This window comes from Maniola jurtina, chromosome 14, assembly GCF_905333055.1.
Source record: "Maniola jurtina chromosome 14, ilManJurt1.1, whole genome shotgun sequence".
In the NCBI taxonomy this organism is placed as follows: Eukaryota; Metazoa; Arthropoda; class Insecta; order Lepidoptera; family Nymphalidae; genus Maniola; species Maniola jurtina.
In genome coordinates this window covers 2366000-2383622 of record NC_060042.1, presented here as the reverse complement: position 1 = coordinate 2383622, position 17623 = coordinate 2366000, and the positions used below count along the sequence as shown (strand labels likewise).

The window sequence follows — 17623 nt, the reverse complement described above, 5'->3', positions numbered from 1 at the left end:
GCAATAGTTGACGACCTCTGGTGCTTCGATGCAAATGCCCTCCTTGTAAGATAAAGTTCCTACATGGGATGTTTTAATGAAGAATCTATTAGCCCCTCGAACAAATATAAAAAATTTCAAAATGGCTGCCATGCATTTTTTTTAAAGTGGGCGATTCTGTTGTGTTCTGTGACTTACACTTGCGGTTTTTTATTCTATCTCCTTTAATTCATTGCCTATGGTTTTAAATTTTAATTTTACCCATTTATTTTTTGTTTTGGCTTGAAAATCAGTTAAGTAGGTACTTGTACTTAGTTGCAGATCAGTTTGCAACCTTTTCGATTGTAAAATATCTGTTTATCAATCATTTTTTATTTTGTGGTTTCTAGCCATTCGGTTAGAAGAAGAGTGACCAGGAAACAGTTTATTGGTGAAGTGCACAAAAAAACATGGATACAAGTCAATCGCCGCAATACCGTGTCAGGGTCCAGGCGCGCCGCGCGCCATACTTGGCTCATGTTTGATGAATGCCCCATTCTTATGGGCTTTACCTCGGTGTTAGCGATGAGTGTTCAGTGATTCCATAGTGGCTTCTATAGAATTTCTTCGTTTTTTGTTGGTATAGAAAATGTCATGTCGCATTAATTTTTACTTCATTGCGATTTGTAATTTTAATGACTTACCTATACCTAAGCTTTGCGGCAAGATCATCATCAGGCTGAGTTTGTTAGGGCTCTTCTAGAACCAGGGCGCGTTCGGAACCCTCGTAGTTTTAGTTTTAAGTTAACGTAATTAATTACAACGTCAAAATTGGTACTAGACTTCACACGGAGTTTACGGATAGCTCGTGATTATAGTTAACTAATTATTTTTTCGTGAACACATTTTAATTTTTTTTAAAGATCTACCTACCTGCCAAATTTCATGATTCAACTGCAAGTACTCTATAGATTTTCTTGACACACACGACAGACGGACAGATAGACAAAACAGTGATCCTATAAGGGTTCTTTTTTTCCTTTTGAGGTACGGAATCTAAAAATGACATCCGCCATAGTTTCATTTTATCTACTTGTAACTTTGCATGTCACATCAAGGCTGTGTAGATAAATTCAAGTACATATTTCGTTTCTCGATCGCGAAACCTTTGTCCCTGACATAAAAACCGCCTACGCAGGCACACTCGTGTTCTCATTTCTTGAAAGAAACTTACCTACTTACTTTCTTTAAAGACTTACGCTGAAGTCTTAAAAGAAAATTTGTGATCGCCAAGTGAGAAACTGACATCGATAAAAAGTGTTCGTACCCAGTCATCATTCGTCTATGACAAGACGCTGGCCAGTTTTAATTTGCAATTTCTAAAACAGGTAAAACCAAAGATGATCGTAGTAAATAAATAATTTATGAGCTATATAAACGGGTACCGTACTCTGTACATCACTCGAGCTTATTGGAGAATAGTTAACTTTAATTGGTCATTGTACAGACGCGTCGATCGCGATAGCTCCAGCTTCAAATATAAGAAACATCTCATATTTTATTCTGAAAGATAATTTTTCTCATTACGACGTCTTCTTACGGATCGGTTATTGCACGTGCATTAACAATGGACCGTTCATTATAAATTACAACTTATAAAATGTCGCGATAACAATCTTAAATGTTATAATTTGTTATAAGTAGCCTTTCATATTTTACCTTCACTTATGATAGATATCGGTGACATAAAAGCTCCTCCGTGTTTCATACTAACAGTATACGTACCTAATGTGCCACCTGAGCGCAAGATGGGCTTTTATTAATATGATTTTCCTTATAATATGTGTCTACCGGTTTGGCTAAAATACGAAGGGTCGAATCTGTTACGACCACAATTAATAATCAATTTTGTGCGTAATCTGTCGATGAGTTATTAATAACATTGCTATATAGCGTCTTTATAGACGATAGACGCCACTGAGACCTATATAGAGACCTATACCCAGGTATAGGTCTCTTGTAGGGACTTCACACGACATGCTGAATGGGGATGATGACTACTAGTCAAATCAGTGACTTTTTATCAAACGTCAAAACGCTCGCTTAGTAAGGGAGCGTGTATGAAATTCACAGATGTGACGTCATAGACATTTGACATAACTTGGCGTACTTTTTTGGTTAAATCGATAATTTAAAACGGTTAGCAAACTTAAAACTAACAGCGGACGTGGAGTTCACGAATTTTGGACCCTCTATTTAATAATTCCTAAGAAATAATTTATTTTTGACATAGGAAACATCCCAATTCAGTGGCTCCCTCCGACTCGTTTGATGTCGTCTGTTCATCTAGTGAGGGATCTGCGCTGCGCTTTCTGGTGTGAGGTCACCATTTTCGCAAGTTGGAAGTTAGGACCGCGATGTTTACCGATTTTTCGAACTATGTGCCCTGCCCATTGCCATTTTAGCTTCGCAACCCGTATGTCGGTTACTCTGGTTCTCCTGGATACGGATCTCATCATTTCTATTTTGATCACGTAGAGAAAATCCGTCGCAGAAAATCGTCCGTATTCTTATTAGGTCCATAGTTAGCGACCATGTCTCAGATATGCCGTCACTGGCAACACGCTCTGTTGGAAGAATTTGGTCTTCAAGCACTGAGGAATCATTGTGGACGAGAAGACATCCCGAAGCTTTAGGTTTCTTAAATATATACTCCCAAAGAGATGGAAAATCTTTTGGCCAATTCTAAAGTCTAAACGGTTGTCGTTTCGTAAATTTAAGCGAGGATAAAATAAGGCCCCTATTTTTATCGTTACATCAGCGAAGTCGTGACCGGTGCGGGAGTTATTTGGCATCTCGGTGTTGTCTCGCGGACAGGTGAATGCGAGGCTAATGCTGGCCCCGACACGCCACAATTAGCGCGTACCACCCGATACCAATTAAATCCACGCGACACAAACATGACCATATATCTGCCTGAAAAAATAAACGCCAGTTGAGTTTCGCTTGTAAATGTTCCGGATGTACCGTTCAGACCTGCGAGCAGACAGACCTATTTATAATCCATTCACTAGTCTGTGCTTTATGGTCACCTGACATAGCTTGAGAGCGGAAAGGGTGAAAGTTTTAAATCGTGCTACCTCCACCAAGAGTATAGGGTGAAGGGGAAGGGTTGGTAGTACTGAAGGGGAAGGTGGTATTTCCCCATCATAAAATCCGCTTTCCGTAGAGAGATGCGTAGTTTTTTCATATAATATCGCTTTGTTACGCGTCCGAAAGTAAAATGGGTGGTAAGGGTTCTTTCTAACTTTACTCTCACCATAGACCACAATTATTCTTTCCACTTGTAAAAATATTGTTATGATCATAATAAGTTTGAGATTGAGGATTTTTTGAACATAATTTAACATTTTTGACTCTATCTGAGTATAAAGTTCTGTTCTCGCAGTGGGTACGACTATTGTACCTACTACGAGAGAAGTTTGAGTTACGAGATTGGCGCAAAAGTCAAATGTCAAATCATTTGTTTAAAGTAGACCGTACTATTGTACTCTTTTTGATGGTCAGAATTGTTAGATTTGTAAGATGAGGCTTTTTAACAGGGCTCTCTCCGTCACTCGCTTCATACAATCGTAGTTCCAATTTCATTTAAATATTAAGCAACCAAAGTCCATGAAATTGTGCGACATATTCTAGAAACTAATATCTGTGTCTGTGGTGTTTTAGATTTTTCTCAAAATATGTAGTTTAAAAATTACAGGGGCTCCAAGATTTTTATGTAAATTTTTAAGACCGTATAACTTTGAAACCGAATATTTAACCAGAAATCTGGAAAACCACAGACATAGATATTAGTTTCTAGAATATGTCTGCAAAATTTCATGGACTTTGGTTGCTTATTATTCAAATGATACGTTTGTATGAAGCAAGTGACGGAGAGACCCCTCTTAAATCATTATCATTGTCAGAAAACGGTCTCGTATAGACAGACGGACAGAATACAGATGTCTAACTTTTAATACTATCGCACAGAACGTCAAAGAATAAATATAACCAGCACCTGCGGCGGGTGTCGGCAGAAATTAAAAAACAACAATGCATTTTACCGCTTCAAAGAGATCTAGAATTCTATAGGCATTTTTACAACCGCTTTATACATCATGCTCAATACTAGAAAAATAAACTGTCGAATTATGTGAATATAATTGATAAACAAGTTTTTCTGTGTCTATGGCCTTCCTTTATTACGTTTTTCAACGATATTGAGGTGTTTCAACATAACCATCGCGCGGTTTTTTAACCGTTTCGATATATTTTCTTATGTCTTATAAAACATTTTTACCCTTTAAGGCAAGTGGAAAAAATGATGGGATGTTATAGAAAATATTACGTAGTTAAATTTTTTAATTGTATCTATTATTCAAATTATGTAATATATACGTTTTGGTCTAGCGATTCTTTAGTATGCAAAAACTATTATAATTTTCTGCATTTCCGTATAATGATCTATCTATCTTTTGACGCTAATTGTGATATATTTTCTAACGTATTTTTAACATATTCTATATAAGTACATTATTTTCTATCTTACATGATTTACACAGCAACGGTTTAAACGAAAGTCTAATTTTATGTAAATTGTGGTATTATAGTATGTAGTATCATGGATATTTCATACATATTCTATATACATAAGTATATATAAGCTTCTCTAATTCGTTCTATGATTCGTGAGTTTATGCCTACAAAGATAATATAAAACTCCAGATAGACCAAGCTTACTTTACTTGTATTTTAAAAAGTGAAGATAAATTCGCCTTACGTGCTTGTATATGCATAGGTACGTGTAGCGATTTTTTTTAACACCTATTACTAACCAATGTCGTGCCCGATATTGGTTAGTATTTAAATGAGAGCCAATCCACGTTTGTATACTAGCAAGTGAGGGAGAGAGAGAGGGAGAGAGAGAGAGAGAGGCTCTAACGGCCAAAATTAATGATCAATCTATGTTTAATTTGTCGATAAGTTACTTAGCAACGTTGTTATTTGTCAAAAAGACTTTTGACGAATAACAATATTGCTAAGTAACTTATCGACAGATTACAGATAGATTGATTTTTTGGTTGTTAATGGCCAGTAGTGTTATATTAACTTTGACAGCAATGCACACGATTTGTGTTTGCAATGACTCGTCTAGTGCGTAGTTCATAGAAGTTGGTAGGTAGGTGTCGATTATTATAAATACTTATTTGTACATAAAAACAATACATACAAAAAAGAAATGTTTTTATTAACATGAAAAACTTACCACTAAAAATTATCTAATATGTAGGTATTTACAAAAAATATAATAGGTGTAGGTACACCATCCAAGTTTGGCATTGTGCCCAATACACTAGCGCTATTACCTCGCTGAATGGCTAATATTGAACACTTATTCGAGATACCAATCCTTTTTTTTTCTCTCTCGTCTGGCTTTACAAAGATTAGCCAATGTCAAGTTTGTAGTTATTTGTAACAAGTTAGTTAAACTATACAAGTGTGGACCCCGTCTGTGCCGGCGCTCGCCGACATACGCACGGCACCCCCTTAGAGCGCTTACCAGTCAGTTTTAACAAAAAAAAAAAAACACTCCAAAAAGGCAGAACACGCCCGCCACCAAAGACCAACACAGACGAAGTCCGATACCAATCCTAAATTATAAATGACATAACTATACTCTTAGATTATTACAAATATTATAACGAATCGTATATATATATTTTTTTTATAAAATAATGTTTATGTCTCAATTTAATAACGTTAACTGACCTTTATTTTTCCATTAACCTATGCAACTATTTTATTTATAATCATATTCTAGAAATTTAAACAGTAGGTACGATTAGATCATGTTTTGTATTGACTGTTATGTCCAATAACATTTTAAAAATACAAAAAAAAACCGGCCAAGTGCGGGTCTGACTCACGCACTAAGGGTTCCGTACTCGGGTATTTTTCCAATATTTTGCACGATAAATCAAAAATTTTTATACATAAAAATAAATAAAAATCTGTTTTAGAATGTACAGGTAAAGCTTTTTCATATGATACCACACATGCCCACTTGGTATATAGTTATCTTACTCTGAAAATTGAAACATGTTTTTTTTTTTAAGTGGTTACATCAACCACAAATTCGCGGTTTTCAGTTTTATTTCTGTACTTGTGCTAAAAGACCTACCTACCTGCCAAATTTCATGATTCTAGGTCAACGGGAAGTACCCTATAGGTTTCTTGACAGACACGACAGACGGACGAACGGATGGACGGACAGACAGACAGACAGACGGACAGACAGACAGACAGACAACAAAGTAATCTTATAAGGGTTCCGTTTTTCCTTTTGAGGTACGGAACCTTAAAAATGTACCTGACAGAAATAAAACCTTGCAACAATTCGTCAATACACCTTTTTGTTGTCACCATTTATAGTGCTGTTAACTGCTAACAAGAAAATAACTTCATCATATTCATATTTTTCGTTGAAAACTTTAATGGATTATTGGTAAATGACATTTTTTCTTTACAGGCACTCTGACAACGCTCCGATCGCTCGCCGAGGTATGTGTGTCTAATTTTTTAATAACTATATTTTCTATACAGTTAAAATAAATAAAGTTAACATTTCATTATTCCAAGTTGAACATATTTAGCCGTAGGTGTTTTTATCTTACCTATGGTTTTCGCAGCCACATTTTGTAGCAGCGAGTGTAGATGGTACTATAGCATTATGAATAGAAATGAATTTGTAGAATAATATAATTCCATTTGTATTTAAAAAAAAAGTTCCGAACAATCCAATCGAAAAATTATCGCGCTACAAAAGATAATCGACATTTTTTTACTTAATAAAAAGAGGGTATGAAAGCTATCTTTTCGTCAGTCATTTTATTTATTTCTAGCATTTCCCGCGACTTCGTCCACGATTCATATATAATTTATAGCCTTTAGCACTCGGGGATAATATCTCTCAGTGAAAAAGTTTTGGAAATCAGATTAGTGGTTTCGGAGTACATACAGACTTACAAACTATACCTCTATTTTATATTAGTGTAGGATATGTTAAACTTGCTGATCATATGTACTTACATTATATTTGGTGCTTGATACAAAATCATTATAATTATGCTTTTATTTGCCTTCATAACTAAACATTTTAAGGGAAATCACTATGTGAGTATATTTCTATTTACCCTATAAATACATAACAATATTCGTTGACCTTGTACATTTTTTATCTATTTTGTTTTTTCGCCAATGGCTCTGCCAAAATTACAAACTCATTTTCAATTGTAATAAAAAAATAAAAAATATTACAGATTAACATAGGCTTGACCAAAAACTTGACTGTGCCAAAATTGTTTTCACAAAAAAAGACCTACCCAAAGGTGCCTATGACAGTTTCCCTGTATCTCCTATCGTTTTGGATTTTCCCATACTGTCTTAGTTAAAAAATCACTGTACATACCGTCAGGTACTGTAAGCAATTCCCCCACGGCTCGGTCGCCGGAGGTGAGCCGGAGCCGGTCACTCAGCGCGTCGTCCGCCGCCACTGCGCCGGCGCAGACCGCGCGTAAGAGGACTTCTTCCGGAGTATTCCAGGTACATTCATATTACGACAGGTGCCGTAAGCAATTCCCCCACGGCTCGCGCTGAGTGACGCTGAGTTCGCCGGAGGTGAACAGGAGTCGGTCAGCTGACCGCGCCAACGCAGGCCACTCGCAAAAGGACTTCTTCCAGGAGAAGTGTTCCAGCCTAAGCAAAGTAGTTCATAAAGCTCAGAGTCAATCAGCGGGTGACAGAACGAACTATGCTCGGAGTTTCTCTTTAAAAAAAATAGGAGATCTGTAGAGTAACCGACATAGCCGAACGAGTTGCGAAGCTGAAGTGGCAATAATAGCTGGGCCACATAGTTCAAGTTATTTAACCCCCTCAAAGCCGATAACGCGACGAATGCTACTGTTAAATTAAGAATATGTATAAAAATAAATTAGTAAGTAATAATAATGATTAATTTTCAACACCAATTAAAAATTCTATAACACTACTTCAACCATTAAAATCAACTGAATTTGTGGGCCAGCGAAAAAATCCCATGATTTTTGCAAATATATTAATATTTAAATTCCTCCCAAACAGGTCGAAGAAAGTGAACCCCCGTCAAAGAAGACAGAAGTCACGAAAGAAAACACAGAAGGGCGAAACAACTCTGCGGTCATATCGAACGGACGCAGCAAACACAGTGAGAGTGAGAAGGAGATCGCAAAGGAGAGAAGAAAAGAGAAAGATGTAGTGATAAAGAGTTTCGTTAGCGACAGACCAGTCGAATGTGTGACCGCCTTCAAAGAGAGCGATAGTTGGGACTAATATAATGAAGTTGATGTCTAAAAATTGTTTTATTTTGTCCTTAGAACTTTCAATTTAGAGAAGGCTGTGGCCAGGACAAATGGTATATGGTATAGCCAGGTGGTAGGACAAATATAAGACTCAGATTTAAAACTACTTTTAACTAATAACTATTATTAGATAACACTAGTCTTAATAGATAGATCTTTTTGAGGACTTAGGTCACTAGCTTATGCCCACGACTTCGTCCGCGCGGATTACATAAACTTCAAACCCCTGTTTTACCCCTGTTTAGGGATTGAATTTTTTAAGACGTAGATGTCATAATAGCCTAGCTGCATGCCAAGTTTCAGCCCGATCAGTCTAGTATTTTGAGCTGTGCGTTGGTGATCAGTTAATCAGTCAGCTTTTCCTTTTATATATGTATAGGTACATATAAAGATCACACAGACAGTAATTAAATCAACTTATGGCCACGTTAAAACTCTACCACTAGTTTGGAAAGCAGATTCTATTGAGAGGAGCCGTCAAAAAAACTCGGCAATAACCTACTCTTTTTAAAACATAAAATGCTACAATATGTAACAATGTTATCAATGTAATAACAACTTTTTACACCATCTTGCAGGCAGTGGAATGCACAGCCAATAGCTTTCGAGCAACTTTGTCATAAAGGAATTCATCAATTTTGTATAATAAATAGCTTTGACTTAATAAGTACAGTATGTGTTACTATAGGTGTAACTTGTTCCATACCCGTGAAGAAATATAAAGAGTAGGATAAACCTTATTTCAAAGTACGGAATATGTATAATGTATATATAAATATATACTCGTAAGTATCGCTCACCCTACTTTTAAATGTCACTGTTCACATCGTTAGATGTAATAATATTATATCCAAGTGTGAACAGTGACCTGATGCCTGCCAGTGCATAGTGCGCGACAGGTTGAGATGGCGACCGGGGTGGGGACGCCCCGCACACCCGCACAGCCCGCGCTAACCTGATGTAGGTGAGTGCGCAAGGCTGTAGCCAGGAATTGGCGTGGGTGGGGGGGGGGGGGGGGGAACCCCCAAAACCCCCCCCTGGCTACGGCCATGTGAGTGTGGGTGACCCAAGTTTCCTGTCTTGAAATGTGATGATCGATGAACGATGTGACATCGCATAATCTGACATCACAGTCAAACCGAGCTTTAGCGACGATATTTTTGTATTGAATTTGAAAAACGAAATCGCCAACAAGCTAGTTTAATAAGTATCCATTCAAAAAAAACTTGAATGGCGATTCACACTGAATCAGAGTGAACGACAGAAGTCTGAACCATACAACTATTCATGTCTTGGTGTAAACTAAAACTCTTTATTTCACATAAACACTTAGGTACTTAACTTAAACATAAAAAATTACAGAGTATTTACTAATTAGTGTGGATGTTTATTAAATATTCTAGAAATATGTGGAAATTTACACAACGTTCAGGTATATACTTAGGTACAATGAAACCTAATATTTATTTTGAATGACCTATTCACAGTTCCTAACTACGCAAATTTTAACTCTATAAAAATCCCCCATCACCGTACTAAATCGTATTTTTCACAGTTGACACATTTTAGACCAAGTGTGGCGAGTCCTCACTCCTACCTACTGCATTGAAGTGGTCGTGTAGTACAGGTACATACAAAGGCAAATTATTGATTTCTTATGACTGAGAGTCGTGACCCCTACCATTATTGGAGGGAGGAAGGGAAAGGGGATGTCTTTGAATAATAATGTAGTGGGTCTCTGCAAATAAGTAACAATAATAATAAAATTATACAGTCTTCCACACGGTTTTCATGAAATATTTTCTTCAATTCTTGCTTTTCATTCTTCTTGAGTGTTCAGCATTTAACGTCGAGACATAGTCGCCAGCACGTTTGGGATTTCCAAGGGCATTGCATGGTTGAAGGCACATGCCGCTAGGAAACCCCAGCTATACGGCGACTTGATCCTTCCGGGTTCCAAATTCCAAACATAACTTAGTAGGTAGGTAAGTACCTACCTATTATTCCATTAGTATAAAGCGAGTTACGTAAGCGGCAGCCAGAGGGATTTTTGAAGGAAACGAAGATAGAATTTATTATACTTTTAATAAAAAGTTCTTACATTGTAGCCTAACCTGACATCTGCATCAAAGTTAGATGCAGAGTTTATTCTGAACATCTAAAATCTAAATTATTAAAACAATGAACTCAAAACTAAAAACCTTAAAAAATATAATATAATACTTAACTAAAATAAATTATTAAAAGAAGTCCCTTTAGGCAAGGTTCCGAAGATACTGGCAGCGTTCCCCCTTTGAATGGCTAGACTAATTCTGTGTCCGAGGTAGCTGCCAGCTCTTCGGTCGCCTGTGATGTCGACTAACCTTTTTGATATTTCCCTAAAAAGCCTTATAGCGCTAGGACCCCACGGACAAAGGGTCTCGACACCGAATGCAGACCTAAAGTAATCTAACCTAACTAGAAACTGCGTCGAGGTGTGACGACAGAATGACCCTTTCACATCTCTCACATAGTTTTTATAACTTAACTAACATTCAAACGTAGATCAGTCCCAAATAGTAGAATTCACGCGTGACGACGAGGATGATATCTTGCTGACGGTGCGCTGGACTCATGACCTAGTGGAACCTTCAAGATTGATTCGCTGTGCAAGTGATGGGAACCTACGACTATTTTTTGACCTTTTTCTGGCTTTCGAATCGGATTTGGGTACAATAGCTCTAATAGTATCTAACCTTTCTTATCCTATCTATCTTTCTCTTTTAATTATTTGTTTTAATTTTATATACATACATTATGTGTATTTACTTTATTTTATTAGTACACCCCTTCCACTTTCTTTAATTTTTACTATCTCCTCACCCTAAGGTTGCCTGGAAGAGATCGCTATTTTAGCGATAAGGCCGCCTTTTGTACAGGAATCCATTTTGTTATAATTTTATGTATTTATAATTTTATCTTGGTGTACAATAAAGAATATTTTACTTTACCAATTTAGTACCTAATTATCTTATGTTAAAAACGGTTTATGAAAAGCAATTTTTCTTGAGAGACAATGAGTGTTTAGACAGTAAAATATTTACTTAGCACAAACTTAATTACATAAATGGCGCCAAAGTAATAAAGCACACACTGGGTATTAACATAATCTGCAAGCCGACTAGTCATGTCTATCTGTTTGTAATTAATTGTACCTTATAAACGTCAATATAGCTTAAGGCGTGACACAGACGAACGATTTTAGTTATTAACCAATGTGAGTCAAATAAAGACTTTTTTATTTAGGTCAGTCACTTATTTTTTCTGTCGATTCTACGCACAAGTCCTAATATCTTTCTCAAAAAGTATTCTCTCAGAATTAAACAATTTGTATTCCAAATAACGTAAATACTTTCGTGCGTCTTTTCGTCGATTTTTCTCTGTAGAAAGTGCATTAAATCGTGATTTGTGAAGATAATTATAATATAAAATGATAATTAAACTGGTGATTCGATTAGTTTCGACTTTGTGTGAGTGTGAATCGACGCTAACAATATTATTTTACTATATCGGGCTCGTATATTATTCTGTTTTACCATTTGGTTTAATCTATCCTTATGTCCCTCTATTGTCGAACCGATTTCTTATCGATGTCGGTCGTCTGTGTTAGGCCTTAATTAGAGTGAATGTGCTTTGAAGTCGCCGCCCGGGCGGAACAGGACTATTGTTTTGTAGATCACGACATAACATGGTCAAGACGAACAGACAGACTTGGGCACAAAGTATACCGACTGAGAAAATGTATCAGAGCGTAGAGGAGGCAACCATGTAATATGATTTGGGAACAGAACTATAAGGTATTCAGATTCTCTGACTTCTAAAATTGAGGTCCTGTAACTTTTCTTGTGTACTATTTTATCTAATGTTGAACGTTATTACTAAGAACTTATTTACTAAGAGCCCACGACGAGGGCCAGACCTTCGTTATTTTATAAAAACTGAAAATTTTCCCGCCCATTCCCCAACACAGGGAAGAACGATCAGCGACTATGAAGTTTGGATCATGTGGCTTTGGGAGATAACAGGTAAGAAAGATGTAAAAAATCTTTCGTTAACGTATAAAGTCCAATTTTTTTTATATTTTCTTCGGATATTAGTATTAGAAATCGCGACATGCATTAAGTATCGCGGCAATCCCTTGCCAAACAGCCTTAAACTTTTAAACTTTAAGGGTGTCTGTCAGGATTGCCACTTCGTCCAGGTGTACTACACAAGTTTCAACCTCTTATTTAACCCCTTAAGGGTTGAATTTTCAAAAACCCTTTTTAGCGGATGTCTACGTCACAATAACTATCTCAAGATTGTGAAGTGATTGATACGGCACTACTCTAACATTAGTTCGTGTGTAGCAGCCATGCAGCGTATGATAATGAGGCTGCATGCCTCTACACGTGTAACTATGAATAATATGTTATTGCAGCGGGGTCTTCTCCATCTGACCTAGGTCAAGACGGGGGTACGGGCCTCGAGGCGTGGCCTCCTTGCCCGGGTGTGGCGCGGGGAAGAACACTTCCCCGGTAACGTCCTTTAAGCCGTTGTCAGCTAAGGCCTGCCTTCTTGGCTAATATGTTATTATCTTTGTCACATCTTGAATACGTCGCTGGCGAGTCAACGCTACATTAGATTCCTATTTGTGGCGAGCGACGTGTGCGCGTTGATGTCTAATGTACGTAGCTGTTGTTGACTTTATTGATTTTCATTTTTAACCCCCGACCTAAATAGAGGGGTGTTATAAGATTGACGTGTGTATCTGTGTATCTGTCTGTGGCATCGTAGCTCCTAAAATAATGAATCGATTTAAATTTAGTTTTTTTTTTTGTTTGAAAGGTGGCTTGATCGAAAGTGTTCTTAGCTATAATCCAAGAAAATCGGTTCAGCCGTTTGAAAGTTATCAGCTCTTTTCTAGTTACTGTAACCTTCACTTGTCGGGGGTGTTATAAATTTTTAATTTACACTTGTTTTACACATAATATTATATCATTTTAGGTTGAAGATACTCTCTATACGTACAGTTATAAATTACTAGCGGTAAAATAAAAAAGTATGTTGGTTAATTTATTGCAAAGAAATCTATGATGTTTGTTTTAATAGGTTTGACCTATAGGTATGGGTACCTAATATAATTAATTTAAACGGATATTCGAGATAATTGAATAAAGATTTTATTTTATACATTGCACAAAGTATTAACTCTATTTGATGAATGATACGCGAACGCATTGGTACAGGAATTTTATTTTATAATAAGTAGGTAAATGCGGATTCATTGGATGCTTATTATTATAAAGTATATTGACTTAGATTTAGATTTCGTTAGGTATTGCAAATGTGAGTGATTTGGTTTTTCTTTGCTCTTTATTTTATGACTTGGACCCCAGGTGGAAACAAATTATTATTGGACGCAACTTATAGGTATCTGGATTGGATAATACATAACTGAACTGTGCAAACTATCGGACGCAAAACGCGGACGTAACCTCGGACGTCCAAAAGATATCTCGCAAGCCAGCTCCAAACGACTATGCACATCTATTACCTATTCGCAGCTATCAGTCGCGGTTTACGGACGCGCCCCATAGTTTTTTTTGCGCGTCATGTCTCTCCGTCACTCGCTCCATACAAACGTAGTTCCAATTTCATTTGAATGTTAAGCAACCAAAGTCCATGAAATGCAGAAATATTCTAGAAATCTATCTATCTTCCTGTGGTTTTCCAGATTTCTCTTAAAATATTCAGTTTCAAAGTTACGCGGTCTTAAAAATTCACATACAAATCTTTGAGCCCCTGTAATTTTAAAACTACATATTTTTAGAAAAATCTAAAACACCACAAGCACAGATATTATTTTCTAGAATATGTCTGCAAAATTTCATGGACTTTGGTTGCTTAATATTCAAATGAAATTGGAACTACGATTGTATGGAGTGACGGAGAGAGCCCTGTTAAACAAACAATTGCAAAAGAAATGTGCTATAAGAACGCGCATACCAACTTGCTTCCAAAACATCTCTGAATAGGTAAAAAAAGCAATTAAACTTGTAGAGACACTTCGTTTTTTCCGTTAAATTAAGACATTACCTACACGTAATGTTTCAAAATGATAAGTTGTTGCTCTATAATTATCGGTGTATGGTCTTATTGCTATTTAGTGTTTCGGACATTAAAATTGCGATTCAGTCTAAGGGTTCCGTACCATCCTATAAGAAATAACACTTTTTTGTATTGTAAGGCACGTACTTGTGTTATAAGGCATTGCTATTGACAATGTTTATGATTCTACGTCAACTTTATCGGGGTCAACCCTGTAGACCTTGATTCCCTTGACAGGTCTTGACAGACAGATAGACAGCAAGGTGATCCTATATTATAAGCATCCCTTTATTCCTTTTGAAGTGTACGGAACCCTAAAAAATGGCAGGTGCGCCAGTACCACAGTGTTAACATTTACTAAAAAGCGAAACTCGCTAAGTATCGACACATTAAAACCTTTATTACTATGAATTAGTGTTGCATACATTTAAATGTGATAATATTTTTTACACATTACTTAATGTACTCACTCGTATCTACTATGTTATTCGTCAAATTAGACTCCTTAAAAGATAATGTCCTGGACAGGATGTCATAATTGTTATTTTCCTCAACATAATGGGTACAATTTCATTATATTAAATACAGAATGGACATGGCAACGGCTCATTAGCAGGTGCTACTTAGGAAAAAAGAATTTTTCACATGAGACCACCCGATACCGAGATAATTTACCGGCTGGGTGATTACAAAAGAACTGAATCAATCATATTATTATTGTTACAATCTCAATTGCAGTGATTGGCTGAATTTATGGGAACTCTGCAGCAACAATGCATTTTAGCCAATAGTGAAAGACTGTGGGTCAATCGGCTGTCAAACTTGGGCGTAAACTCCAAGTTTACCAGTTATAATAAGATTTATGTTTTTATGAAACTAGGAACAATAAACAAGGTGTAACCAGAACGCTAGCAAAAACTTACTACTATACATAAACTTATTATTATTTTACCTTAACACAATACCATGCCAATAATCATTTGCCTTATCTTGTAGTTTAATTTTAATTCAATATTTTTCTGCAAAGCGTGCAAAATTTGGGTAAATGCCCCTCCTAAGACGCAGCATTGACTTCGAGTAACGTATTTACGGAACGTTCGTTGACCTCTAGCGTCAGTCAGATGTTTTATTTGCAATATATTGTAACTTTTAAAAGGTACAGGTTATTTTTTTTTCTGGTATTTGAAAAGTAATCATCAGTACTATCACATGTCTTCGTTTTTGCTAGCGTCTGGTTACCCACTGTAGAGTGTCCATAGAATAGAATAGATTAGAATAGAATAGAATAGATTTTTATTCAAATAGACTTTTACAAGTGACTTTGAATCGTCAAATAATTTACCATAAGATATGAAACGATAGAAATTAACTAAAGACTTATTCGTTTTCGCGTGAAGTTCTGTCTCACCACAGCTTGGGACTTAGCAGGCCAGTAAGAAAGGAACAAACTCACTAGACCGCCAAGACCCTCGCTAAGGTTGGGACTTTTATCTTCTTTCTTCTTTCTTCGTTTACTTTCTTCTGGCTTTAGAGATCTTCTTTTCTTCCGTTCTTTCTGTTACTCGTTTTATGAAAAAAATAAGTAAGATATTTCTGGTTCTCTTAAGAATTGATAATAATTCTGGTAAATTACATACAAGTATACACCTTAAGTGAAGATTTAAAACTACCGCATTTGCGTTACATTTGTAGAGCGCTATCTCGTCTACTCTCGTGTGTTTTGTATTATCTTTTTTTTTGTATTCTGTCTCATCCATCAGCGAGAACGTATTCTATGCGCCATTCATGATAAGTAATATGAAGAAGATAATTGAAAATTGAGTATTTTATTTAGATTAGGTTTATTTACTTACCCATTAACTTTTCTTTTTGGCTTTTTTCATCTTGGTCTGTCGTTATGCAATAATTACCTGAAAAAAAAAGAGTTCTTTAGATGTTGTAAGAATATTGTTCCAGTAGTTTTGATTAATTAATATTGAAGTACAATTGAAACGATAAAAAGCGATACTAAATATCAATTTCGTAATGTTATTTGAAGTTTTACAATACCTACCTAATGATCGCTTCAAAAAGTTCAAGTTTCCTTTTCATTAAGAAGTTTAAGCGAGAATAATATTACTTACTAGCCCATAGGCTAGATGGTAGTAGCAATAAAGCTACAATAATATAATGGAGCTTTATGGCAAGAAAAAAAAGTTTCCTTTTATAAATAAATCTACAAAATATCTAATTAGGTATGAGTACGTTATTTAGTAGCGGTAGTACTGCAGTAGCTCTTTTTTTATACCAGAAAGTTGTGACAATAAAGAGGAAAAGAAAGAAAAAGCAGACAGGGTAGCACTTATCCCTATAAGAGATCCCTACCAGTGCTCCTTGGCGGATACCTATTCATTCAGTAAAAGGTAGGTATGTATCAAAATGTTACTTATACAGGCCTTCTATTTTTCTAGAATTCCACATTATTATAGAAAGTCGCTAATGGCTGTTGTTAATAATTGCAAATAAAAATATAAGCTTATGGTAGAGGCAAATAGAGCGGCATATATAGACTTCCGGTGGCACGAATATATGGAGTTCTAATAAACAAGACAGATGTGTGAGATGCGCAGGCGCTTAGCAATTACTATACAAACACGACGTTGTAGCAGCCACTATTTAGAGTTCTTTTCTATAACGAATAATAAAACAACTTACAATTTTACTTATAATTTTAATTTTTATTTATTTATTATTTTTATACTAAAGTATTTATCAAAAAACTACCTACCTAGCTACCTTCTATGTCAAAATTACTTATTTCAATTAAACCCATTGCATTATAAATAGATAAAAAATAAAATAAGCTTATAGTAGAGCATATAGAAAAGGCATTTGATTTCCGGTTGCACAAATATAAGGAGCTCTAATAAACAAGGCAGATGCGTGAGATGCGCAGGCGCTTAGCAATTACTATGGAAACGCGACGTAGTAGCAGCCGCTATTTAGAGTTCTTTTCTATATTCGATGACAAGATAACGCTAGAGGCTTCTTCACACGTATGGAGTGAATAATTACACAACTTACAATTTCAGTAAGGTACTTTTTTTTTAATACGATTT

At 36.0% G+C, this 17623-nt stretch overlaps 1 protein-coding gene across 2 annotated transcripts in view; it reads left to right on the top strand.

Moving 5' to 3' along the window:
• The window catches only part of LOC123871515 (poly(A)-specific ribonuclease PARN-like), a 39956-nt gene extending 31565 nt beyond the window's left edge, over nucleotides 1-8391 (top strand). For both annotated transcript variants that reach the window (XM_045915356.1, XM_045915354.1), the window contains exons 12-14: nucleotides 6530-6561; nucleotides 7475-7602; nucleotides 8140-8391. In XM_045915356.1, the coding sequence (XP_045771312.1) occupies nucleotides 6530-6561; nucleotides 7475-7602; nucleotides 8140-8367 (388 nt within the window). In that variant the 3' untranslated portion in view covers nucleotides 8368-8391. The remainder of the gene's footprint in view (nucleotides 1-6529; nucleotides 6562-7474; nucleotides 7603-8139) is intronic.
• The last annotated feature ends 9232 nt before the right edge of the window (nucleotides 8392-17623 follow it).